General features: G+C 40.6%; 1 protein-coding gene across 3 annotated transcripts; it reads right to left on the reverse strand.

The window, feature by feature from the left end:
- Positions 1–1,115: 1,115 nt before the first annotated feature.
- fus (FUS RNA binding protein) lies at positions 1,116–10,588 on the reverse strand. 3 transcript variants are annotated; one of them, XM_051934540.1, is made up of 15 exons: positions 10,432–10,588; positions 9,207–9,231; positions 8,467–8,627; positions 7,727–7,889; positions 7,461–7,648; positions 7,138–7,330; positions 4,909–4,943; positions 3,476–3,511; positions 3,279–3,388; positions 3,037–3,166; positions 2,794–2,895; positions 2,403–2,508; positions 1,626–1,723; positions 1,398–1,539; positions 1,116–1,307 (listed from the first exon to the last, which is right to left on the reverse strand). In XM_051934540.1, the coding sequence occupies exons 1-15, from the start codon at positions 10,442–10,444 to the stop codon at positions 1,268–1,270; spliced, it is 1,542 nt and encodes a 513-aa protein (XP_051790500.1). In that variant the 5' UTR covers positions 10,445–10,588; the 3' UTR covers positions 1,116–1,267. The 3 variants fall into 3 exon arrangements, with proteins under 3 accessions (XP_051790500.1, XP_028670730.2, XP_051790501.1); XM_028814897.2 differs by having other exon boundaries at positions 7,138–7,360; XM_051934541.1 differs by lacking the exon at positions 4,909–4,943 and having other exon boundaries at positions 10,432–10,570.
- Between the last annotated feature and the right edge of the window lie 1,647 nt (positions 10,589–12,235).

A 12,235-nucleotide genomic window follows, 5' to 3' on the forward strand; every position in this document is an offset into this window, starting at 1 on the left:
AAAGATTCAAAGAACTGGCCATCGTGACTGACCATGCCACCCAGCTTATGGAGCGACTTCAGGTCGGCTACTTTGGCCACAAGCTCAATTTGGCGTTATGGGGTACTATGAAAATTACACCAACCACCCACTTATTCAGCTGGGTGAGCCACTTTGCTTACTTGACTGCAAGGTTTGATTTACAAACACAAACTTGTGGTTGAGGAGTTCACGCGATGGCACAGTACACTGGACGTGTGCCAGGCATCTCAGCAGCTCTGCATAAGCAGCAACACCACACACAACAACTTGACTCGTTTGCTTCAGCACACCACTTCCAAATCCTGTACCACTTTACTTTAAACTGTATAGGGTCTCAGCTTTACAGACAACATTGATATTTATGGGTGGGAGGCAAATTAAACAGAAGCTTGGAACTACCTGCCCTCTCCAGGGTAGATTGTTTAGGCTCGACCCGTCTGGGTGTAGGCCAATTACCTTTATGGGTCATGCCAAGGTAAGTTTTGTTTCACAGCTAATTTGAGAAAGTTTGAGTGCTGCACAGCTTAAACATGGCTTTGCTTTCATCCAGCTCTTTACAGATACACCATGTGAATCCAAATGAAGTCCACACATCTGATTTAAGTGTCCGTCGCTACTCAAAGTTGACGAGCACAACACATTTTATGTAGTCCTACTTGTAGCTGGAACCTTCTCATTCTATACGAGGTATTAAGTGCTCGTTTCTGCAGATAGCACAAACAAGGCCCTTTAGTGACAGCTGCTGGATCAGACACCAAAAACATTAAAACTATACACAGTAACTGAGCAGGACAGAGAACCACAAGACCAATCTTGACTAAATCAATAGACCAATTTAAACAAAATGAATCCAAAAACTACCCAGGCCTAGCACTAAGTGACCTACAGCTCCTCCTGCTACCTTCAAATCTGAATGGGTTTCAGGATGTTCCTAGTAGGTGTGTGATCAGACTATGAACAGCACCCTGGCACCTCACCCAATGGCACAACTGACCCCATTAGGTTAAAGATGTTCATCTATCATAAGAGCATGAAGAACATCTCAGCCTAAACCCATTACTATCGGTGGAAAGACAAATACAACCTAAAGCATGGGTTTTCTATGTGTTTTAATGGACAAAATCAAATACATTCGGATAAAATTGCTGGTACAAACCTATTCCTACATAAAACATAGAACTTAAAAACAAGTTAAAAAAAAAAAAAAACACAAACACAAAATGGTCCCATCACATCTGTACAGTATTTAATAAGGTCTCTCTCTGCGGTCCTGTCTGTGTTCACCCCTGGAGAGAAAAGGAAAAACGGTTAGGCAGGTGTCAAAATTGTCACTGGAGAAACCATGGAATCTCACAAAAGAAGCTCAGCTCACTTACCTAGAATCCATCTTTCCTGGGCCAAAGCCTCCACGGTCTCCTCCTCTTCCACCTCGGAAGCCTCCCCTATCTCCACTTCTGCCTCTGAAGCCACCACGGTCAAAACCACCACCACGGCCACCACGATCTCCACCATAACCACCTGTGTCAGTAGAAGGCATTTTAAAAACTGCAAAAAAGGGGAAGCCCTTGGTCAGGATGTTCTACCAAAAGATTCCCAGGACTTACCTCCACCCATGGGTGGGGGGCCTCCAGCACCCTCTGGTTTAGGAGCCTTGCATTGGTTACATTCATTTCTCCAAGAGAAGTTTAGGTTACCACACACACTAGGATGGAAAGAAAAACTAAAGTTCATAAACTGCACCTCAACTGTTTACAATCATTTACATCCCACCAAACGTGACAACTAATGCATTATTTAGTGATACACTTCATGGAGAGAAAAATGGCATGAAAGTATTTGGCTTGAACAGAATACTCCAGGGCTTGGGCATTTCAAAAATACTCGCACATAGCAAAGCAAAGGTGGGCTTAGCCATCCTGCTACATAGCAGCAACAGAGTAGGGGTACAACTGGCTCCTGCATTTTGGTCATGAAAGATCTAGTTTTGGCTCAACTAAAAACATTAGCCATTTTGAATTCACTTAATATTCATCCTTCTGCTTGTAAAGGACAGTTGGTAGTATCTTAAATGGCTACCAATTATGAATAAAAAAAAAAGTTGACATCTTTAAAAAGAGGACAACAGAGGAGTCCAACTTAAGCTAACTGCAACTTGTTACAGCTCCAATAAGCCAAATACTAATGAGCATGAAATTTGCTTAAAGTACAAAAAAACAAAAACAAAAAAAAGTGCCACACAAGTTTAACTTAAATGTAACCATGAATCATTACAAACATACTCAACTGGTTACAGTAAAAACTTTGAATCCACTGTAGTAGTACCCCCCAATAAGATTGTAGACCCTAGTCTCAAGAGTACACAAATCTCAGGTTACACTTACGGATTAGCACACTTCCAATCACCAGCCCTTTGCTGGCCACCTCCATTGCTGCTGGGATATCCACCTCCACGACCGCCTCCACCGTATCCACCACGACCCATTGGACCTTCAGTTTAAGTGAAAAACAAAACCACCTTGAAATTTCATTTCAAAATTACATACATTACTCAAAATGGAAATGCCCCATTACAGAATCTTACATTCCTGAAATCTCATCTCTGGCTAGGATGAGGATTACCACAAGGCGAAGAAAATGTTTCAGCCCCAGCTTTCTCCCAATCCCACCAAACCAGAAACCACTAAACTATGTTCTAGAGAACCTGTTGCCCATTAGTTATGGGTCAAATACTACAAAAACAAAGATTAAAGTCTCAAAACTCCCTCTGCTTACCTCCTCTTCCACGACCACCTCGCATATTGCCACCACCTCGGCCAAAGTCAGCCCGCCGTGTTGCAAATGAAACTTTGATGGGGTTTCCATTGAACTCCTTGCCTACACAATCAAGAATCTGTCATTTTATCATCATATCAAAGATAAAGAGTACTTTGCTATCCCCCCCCCCCCAGATGTGCTCTTATTTCCAGTCAGTTTTCCCTACAGACAGAAGGAATGTGAAATCAAACTTGCACATACCATCAAACCAATCAATGGCAGCCTTTGCAGAGGGTGGATCATCAAATGACACTGTGGCTTCTCCCTTCAACTTGCCAGTTTCACGGTCTGTGTAAAGGTTGATCATGGGCAGGCCAGTCTTCTTGTTTATCTATTAGGTTTAGAGGATTAGTCTTACATTAAAATTTTGCTTGTCTTCACCTCATACATTCAGTCACACCACTAGTTGTACAAGGCCAGCCACATACTGAAGACCAGATTACCTTGATAATTCCAATTTGTTTGAAGAAGTCTGCTACAGACTCAACAGTGTAGTCATCGCCCAATCCTTGCACAAAGATTGTGTTGTTGTCAGAATTGTCCTGGTCTGGCACTAAAGTACAAGAATGGAAGACATTAGGTAAACAAGGCAAAGGGAAAGTCAACTGTCCAAAACCCAGAGCAGACGCCACAAACTTACTTGTATTAGGCCCCCCTGGTCCCTGATCTCTGGGTCCTTCAAGAAAAAGGACAAAAAAAAGAAAGAGCAGCTTTAGTAAGAGATCAAAAAGGGACAAAAAATGTAAACAAAAAAGGCACAAAACCCAGTGTTGGTATCCCACCCTTAAACCAATTTCATATCAAAAATAGTAGGCCTTGATACATTTTAAAGGCATAGAGTTGACATTAAATACACTTGTTGCATGCATCCATAAAACCAGTCATTTTAAACCTATCTACTCTCATTCAAATACAGCTAGCCAAGACACCAAGTACCAGTAGTGAGTGCTCAGCTAACCCAAAGGGCAGTTTCATAATCTTTAAACAAAATGTATTGTAGTAAACACCCCAACTCCCATTCAGCTGGTACTTCCAGCAGCCTTTTTGCCACAACCACCTTTAAAAACCATCTTTGGAGGAACCACAATGCATCTTAAGACATACCCCCCCCTTTTTTTTTTTATCATTTAAACTGTATCCAACTTACACTCAACTATACAAGTCAGTCTAGCATCCTGCTCTTTTATGGGAACCGGACAAGTAAACTTTCACCATTCTAGCAAGATACTAGATGAACCGGTGTGGATTAGGAACCAAAGGCTTGAACTCTTGTGAGCTTTTTGTATTTAGGCCAGCAGTCTGAATAAACCACCTTTAACTTAAGCTAAAACAACCATCCATTTTAACTCTCTTAATACAAGAAGTCAATGAACCTTTGACAAATGTGCTTTTTGCTATCAACACTGCCCCCTTGATGAGGGTTATTATAAAGCCTTCCCCGACAACCATTACTCACCTTGCAAAGGAACCATTTTACCTGATGGACTACATCCAATGGTCTTGTTACATCAACCTGCCTCCCCCATCCAAACCCATGCATGCACTAACCCAACACTGGACATTTGTATAGAATACACTCTTTATATGCCAGACCCTTTTCAGTAACCCATGGGATGTCCATTACTTGTTCACCAATTTTTAAGAACTCACTTAAAACCCTTAAAGACCTGCACCGGTTAAGTGTGCTCAGCTCAAGTGTACATCTTGTACCAAAGGCAGTGACACATTAGTCTTAACTGGGACCCATACAAGTACACACTAATTATGCATCAAATACAAATGTGTACCAAAATGAAGCTGCATCTGTGGTTTACCACACATATTGACCCCATGCAGGTAACAAAGAAGTGAATTTAAGAAAACCATGTTAAGACCAGACACTATGCACTAATAAAAAGGCTTGGCCTGTAGCATTTATAAAACTCAAAACTCCCATAGGTTATATCTGATAATGGTGACTGGACAGGTCAGAATATTCCCAATACCCCACCCAGCAATAACACTAAAAAATTTCCCACCCCATCCCCCCAAAAGAGTAATGTGTGGGGTTTTGAGTTTCAACTCATCACTTACCACCAAATTTATTGAAGCCACCTCGGTCACCACCTCTGAAGGAAGACAAATCAAAAAGGTATTGAAGCTTGAGTCGTTTTCTCATTGCACGATGAGCTCGGCTGGAAGCAGTTACACATCAACCGGCTCCAATCACTGAAGACATCTGAACATCCATCTAAACCCCAACCCACTCTCCAAGTCACCAGTGCTTATTCAACTGCAGCTCTGGAGTAAGTTATATACAAGTGCCATTCCTGCATTTGCAGAGAACTGCTCTTAGTGCGGGCCTGATTAGGGAAGAGGGACTTGGCTTTACATGGACAATGACAGCCTAGAGTACGGTTGCTAAAATTCAGGATATGAAGAACACTGTACACAACTACAGGATCTAAAAATCGGGAGTGTCCGTTTACTATTTGATGCAAGCATCCGATTGGTCACTAACCATGCCACCCCAACTCTCCCATTTTAGAAAACTTGTAGCACATATGCTGTATTTCAATTAGGCACTCCAAACATAAGATGTTTATGGATTGTCCATTTGAGCCAACAAGCTAACCAAATATACAAATAGTGAGGTTTTTCTAAAGTTGTGATACAGTGCTCAATGACCTCAATGATTAGCCCAACAGCCTTTTAATTTCTTGAGTGAGGCCGTTTACAGAAGACGCAGAAGTAACCTTGATGTGATTTGAACCTGAAAACCTGCGACACAAAATGTAGAGTTTATAAAAATTCAAATGAAAATCAGTAAAATGACCAAGCAAAAATGTCAAAACACGTTTCACAGCAATACTTACCTAAGCTTTAAAAAGCACAACTACACAAGTAAAATTAAAGCTAACTATACCATTGTTTCAAGGGTTCTGGCAGATACTGGAAAGATCAAAATGAACAGGACCCATAAACAGCATCTCATTTTATGAAAGATGTAAAACTAAGTATGAAAATGACCATTTTAAGGAAATCTGAATTCAAATATCCATTTCTTGGTTATTTGGGGGAAGAGAACAACACAAAAAAAATAGTTCACATTTAGCAGCTGGCCAGGTGTACCCCCCACCACCAGTAGATCTGAATACACCAATTAAACCCAACAGTTCTATTGTCCAAGCCATGTTTTTCTGTAACACTATAAGTCAGTAAAATTCACTTGTCTTTCACCAAGGTCTCTGGAGGGATGTACACAGTAATTTGTAACCATTCAAAGTACATTTGCCTGTATACACACCAAGAGCAGAGCACAATGAACAGCTTGAAAATGTGGCTTTCGTGCAAAATTGACCATGTCAGTAAGATGCCCTTTATGTCCTTTTTTTGTAGCAATTTTTCTTGGCACACTTAATGTTTCACCTTTTGCCAATCCACTCAAGTTTCTCATGCTTTGAGATAACTTCATCAGAAAAAAATAAAAAGGAGATCCAGACTGCCTAGCCTTGAAGTAAATGCGAGCTTCACATTAAGGCCAACACCAAACAGAGCAGCTCAAAGCCCAATATTATACACATCCTTTATGCTTTCAAAGCTCATTTTGAATTACAAATTCTCTTCTTGCTATGTTGAAGAACGTCCTTTCGGAAACCATCACTCTGCAGATGAATTCACTTCACAAGGGGGGAAAAAAAAAAAAAAAAAAGTCCCACACACTTTGACTTGTTAACCATGTAACCTCTCATAGGCTACCCCCATTTAAATACTGTACAGGTCTATCAAATGCTATGTGAACACCTGTGCCATTACAAGAAGGCAAAAACCCCAGTCATCTTTGAATCTGGGGTCCGGCCTGCCAGATAAAGATCATAGGTGTAAACTGAAAGATGGGTAATACCGAACCATTAGGTCAAGATATGAAACCGCAAATCTTGAAAATGTCTTTCTGCACATTACAATGCATATTCTGAACACAGCTTTGTCATATTCCTATCAAGATTTAAAAAATTGCTTTCTGCTGTTTGACTTCTTCCAGCACTTAACATTGAACACGATGCAATAAACAAAGATTAAGTACAAGATCTAGAAATTGTTGGAATGCCAGGATGGTGGAGGAAGTAGCAATTTTGCATAGCATCACCTCACAAATCCCATGGGGGGAAAAAAAAAAAAAAAAAAAAATACTACAAGGTTTCAAATCAACCTCTGAGTTGGCCAATATACACTGGCACTGAAGCAACATGCTGGCCACCAGTGAGAAAAAGCCACCTCAGACTGACAAGTATGCAACCCAACTAAAACTTTTAAAATACCTACCCCATGCCGCCTCTGCCACGGGGTCCACCTCTGCCACCACGATCAAAACCTCTGCCACCAAATCCACCACCACCACCTCCTCCTCTGCCACGTCCACGGTTATCCTGACCTCCATATCCACTGGAATCCTGACCTCCGAACCCACCACCACCTCCTCCTCCGCCCATTTGGGGTGGGTCTTGGCCATATCCAGCTGCAGACAAAAGGCGAGCTGTTAATCTTTCTGAAAAAGAAAATACCTGCTAAAAGCACTCAAAGTCATTAAACAAAAAAACATCATTCAAAAATCAAAATGTCAATGGGGAAACTCAAACGACACTTACCTCCTCCTTGACTGTACTGACTTTGTTGGTTATAGCTCTGGGGAGGAGGTGGTGTGTTATAGCTGGGAGGCTGACTGTATGGTGCTCCCTGCTGAGGCTGCTGTTGGCCACCATAACCTCCTTGCTGCCCATAACCACCTTGGCTTGGAGGCTGTCCATATGTAGAGGTCTGAGAACTGCTGCCATAGCTATAAAAAGGAATTTTAAACTTAAACTGGTATATTTGGACAGGTGTTTTTTGGAGAAAAAATAAAAACCCTACTTACCTAGCAGTTGAAGTAGCAGTGGGTGGCTGCTGCCCATATCCTGGGTAAGAGGACTGTTGTCCATAGGCACTCTGAGGAGCTTGGCTGCTACCATAACCTGTGGAACCATATGCCTGGCTAGATTGGCTGTAGCCTTGAGATGTAGGCTGAGCACCATAACCACCTACAGAAAATATGGATTTCTGGTTCATATTTTAAGCCAAACAAACATTCAATAATCATTTAAAGCACAGCTTTTTCTAAATGCTTTATAAATCAAGTTGCTGTTTCCTCAAGACCATACTTGCCTACAGCTACAATTGTCAGAATGCTTTCAATTCTCTCTTCATTTTGGGAACACTTGCTCATTTTAATGCTTACATCCAATAGTCTGTGCCAAGTCATGCCCCAAACCAAGGGACAAGTGGCACTTTGCCAACTAGCCTCTATTTCTCATTCTCTGTCAATAGTCCTGTCACTAATTTCAAAGCACAGCATTACAAAAATTCCCTCCCCATTACTCCACTATAATTTGACTATTGATTACTTTTTTTTGCAACAGTAAGTTTTACACATGCAACACTAATTTTTCAACACCATTTTGTATTAGAAAGGATCACCTCAAGAAAACTTCATTCTGCATGAGAACACAAGATTATAATTTTTCTTGGACAGCACTACATGGAAAAGGGAATGAAAGAATATGGAAGGAACATTCCTTTAACATCGACCCTCAAAATGGTTAGTGCGTCTCATCTTACCTGGCTGAGTCTGACCATAGGATGATCCATATCCACCTTGACTGTAGGCTGCAGCATTGGTATCAGTGGACTGTCCATAACTTCCATAACTCTGCTGGCTGTAAGGTTGTGTGGCAGGCTGGCTATAGCCCTGGCTGGGTTGAGCTCCATAAGCCCCATACCTGTTAAATCACAATAAATATGCTGGATTAGAAAACTAAACCAATCTTCTGAAAGTAAGCAATTTAAAAAAAACAAAAAGTGCAACCTTAAAGTTACATCCAAAACAATTTTAAAGATTAGTATGTTAGCCTTGTGACCACACTGGCTTAGAGCACAGATGGTGATACATCAGTAGCATCCAACTGATCCTGTTGGGCCACACTGGCTGTAGGCTTCAATTCTAACCATTTTCTTAATGATCCGTTTCCACCATCTTAACCGACGTCCAATTTAAGACTTCTAGTTTATCCTTGGTCGAGCACTGGCCATGTGTTGGCCCGTGTACCCCCATTGTTTGGCTGACACCTTTATCCAAGGCAGCTTGTATCTACCCCCCCCCCCCCAAGTGAAGCACAGGCAGATATTGGCAGCAGTCGGAAAAAAAATAGGGGGGGGGGGCGCGATGAAAGGAAACCGACAATCACTGTGGCCCTCCAGGATCGGAGGCGGACAATACCGACATACATACTAGGGTCACATCTTTACTGTGACCTTCAGGTAATAAAACATAAAAAGTTAAAACGAATCAATGAACTTACCCTTGGGCCGCAGTCTGGGAGTAATCTGTGGAGTGAACAAAAGAAAAATTAAGTGCCATGACCAATATGTTTAACTATTAATCCGATTTTTGAAATCCACACACTAGTTAGTTATTCGTTTCACCTTGATGGGCGATTCAAAATGGCGTACTGGCGGAAAGCCGGTCTGATCGGTGCGCCACACGTGCCATTCTTTCTCAAGAGCGTTTAAGCCATTTAATCGACTCTATATTAACGATCCCTCAGGCAGCATTTGCCTGGCGCCCGTACAGATCAAATGGGGCCAAGCATCCCAAGGCCGTTAATTCGGAGGGGGAAAAAAAAAAAAAAAAACTAAAAATATAACATTTCGTAAAAATTGAAAATTTTTACAACCGTGGATGAACTGGCTTAAATTAAAGTTCTGTTAATTTGAGTAATATGTTACTACGTGGGAGTTAAACCTCAATTATCCATAACTAAATAAAATAAATGCGTGTTCCGGTACAGGGCATCGGCGTCACACAGAAAACCTCCATTTTCTGAAACTAGTAACGCTGGAAAGACTACGGCCAATCGACTCCACAAAGCCCAATTCTCAAAAAAAGTTGTAAAAGCAAAAGGTTTTATCTTGTCTTAAAAATTTCTGTACTATAAAAAGCGAAATAAATTGACGATTACAAAGAAGTTATACAGGTCAGACGGACGATGGGAGCTCAGCGAGACAAGATGGCGGCAGCACTAAAACGAGGTGGCAAAAACAGCGTGGGGGGGGGGGGGGGGGGTTATTGTATTACTTAAAAACTATACTTGGCACTTAAATCAAACAACTAATTTCTTTGTAAACTAAAACTCAATTATGTCGGCTGATATAAATAAGCAACGATGAATACACTTCATCACACATTCGGTGAACGCTAAACACATCCGCCAGTAACCTTTTTTTAAAGGATATTTTTTTTTTTATTATTATTTTTTTTTTGTGTTAATTTTAAATACTAATATATTCCCAACAGATATGAAAGTTCAGCTTAACATCAAATCCAAATTTACGTACAAATTCGTCGTGTAACCTTTAGGGCGCGAAACACCGCAGGCCCCATTTTCTTTGAGTATTGCACTTCGGTTAAGGTCTAGTGCCCTTACATTACCGAGGCAAGGGCTTCAACAGCACTATGCCGGCCGGCAGACAATCAAACAAATACAAATGAAGACAACGAAACTAGAAACAAACTTCCTTTCTTACCGTTAGAAGCCATAACTGGTGTTGTCGTGCACTGCACTCCTTCACTCACGTCGATCGATTTTTCTATCAAAACACTTCTTAAAAAAATAAATAAATACAGAAGCGTTTATCAAGCAGTGCCCACAGTTTGAATGGCGAAAACAAACTGCGACGCTTAGCTGCGAGACAACGACTCCTATCACTGCGGCAAGGACAGATCCACAGGTTACCTAGGGGGTAGTGTGTGATGTATACGATACTTAGTAAAGGAAACTGTAAAAATGTTACATTATATTTTACAGTTAAAAAAATATATATGCGTATATTAATATTTAAAAAAATAATTTAATTATTTTAACGATGTCAGTAAAATTATAAAGTAGTCAAAGTACCCCTTTTTTGTTTCAAGATAGTATGCTCCATGGTCTATGGACGTCAGAAGAATGTACCAAACGATTTTATTAAATTAGGGGGTACGAAGGTGAAACTGAACAACACATGTCCCAGTTTTTTATGTCCTTTTGTAGTACTATACGGTAGAAGGAATAAATAATAATAATAAAAACAGGCTTCGATCGTTCACAATTTTATATGGAAAATTAACGAATAAACGAACATTTGGTTTAGTATATTACTGCGTCTGTGGTGGATGCAATACACTGGATCTGGGGACCACATTTAAATGAGATGATATATAGATATTTTTTTTTAATTTAGATGGCATGAACATGAAATCGTTTCTTTAAACTGAGGTTAGAAAAAAAAAACAAAATTAAAAAATGGAAAAAAAAAAATGAGGATAAAAGACGCAGTGCAGACAGACTACGTTATCCCCCCTATTTCAGTCGCCACTTCTTCAGTTGGTTTGCTCTACATCGTGACCTACTTTCGGAGTTGCGCAGACGGCCCGCCCCCCGGCTGGCCTTTCTTTCTTTCTTTCTTTCTTTCTTTCTTTCTTTCTTGATGTATTTTAGTCCTGAACACCAACTCCGCCCAATACTGGTTTGTTGATCGTTGATTAATAAACTTCAATCTAAATCGCTTTTTTCTTTCTTTCCTTCTTTCTTTCTGATGTGTTTTAAAATCAGTGACTTCTAGACACTAACCCTGCTCAGTAATGGTTCCTGCCCAGCACTCCATGCTGCTTTAATGGGTTCCAACCTCAGCTTAAAGTAAGAGTGACAGTGAAAGGATGGATTTTTCTTTTTCTTTTCTTTCTTTCTTTCTCTTTCTTTCCTTCTTATGATGTGTTATATAAAAAGTCTTATAGATACCAACTCCATCCAACACTGGTCCCTGTTTGTTACTTAATGCTGCATCAACAGGCTCCACACTGCTGGTAAATCTGGTGGTAAATGGATGGAATTTCTTTCTTTCTTTATGTGTTTTATAATAAATGTCAGAGCAATATACAAGAAGCCACAGTGACCAAACAATTCTTAATTCTGCTACCTGCTGTACCTCATTGTTGCCCTGGAGGTTCGGCCCCGTTTCTCTTCCCAGTTTGCACACACATTAAGGGGACCTGTTTCATGGGGCTGGGGGTGTTCTTATTCCGTCACTATTTCCATGGTTGCAAAATTTGATTTCTACTGCTGACTCGTGTTTAAATGTAATCAAAAACTGGACACAAAGATGGTGTCAGTGTTTGAGTGTATGTGTGAGTGTGTGTGTGAAACTTAAGAATTTGTGTCCAGTCCAATGTTAGTGAATTTTAATACATTAGGACAATCTGGACGAGAACAGGCCATTCAGCCCAATAAAGCTCACCTGTCCTGTCCACTTAATTCTTCCAAAATAACATCAAGTCAAGTTTTGAAAGTCC

This window comes from Erpetoichthys calabaricus, chromosome 12 (genome assembly GCF_900747795.2).
Source record: "Erpetoichthys calabaricus chromosome 12, fErpCal1.3, whole genome shotgun sequence".
NCBI classification, from domain to species: domain Eukaryota; kingdom Metazoa; phylum Chordata; class Cladistia; order Polypteriformes; family Polypteridae; genus Erpetoichthys; species Erpetoichthys calabaricus.

Coding starts and splice junctions, on each gene's coding strand:
- fus (XM_028814897.2), bottom strand. Junction 8,628..9,206: donor TCCCAGACTGCGGCCCAAGG/GTAAGTTCATTG, acceptor GTGATTTAACAG/GTATGGGGCTTATGGAGCTC. Junction 3,389..3,475: donor ACCAGGGGGGCCTAATACAA/GTAAGTTTGTGG, acceptor CTTGTACTTTAG/TGCCAGACCAGGACAATTCT.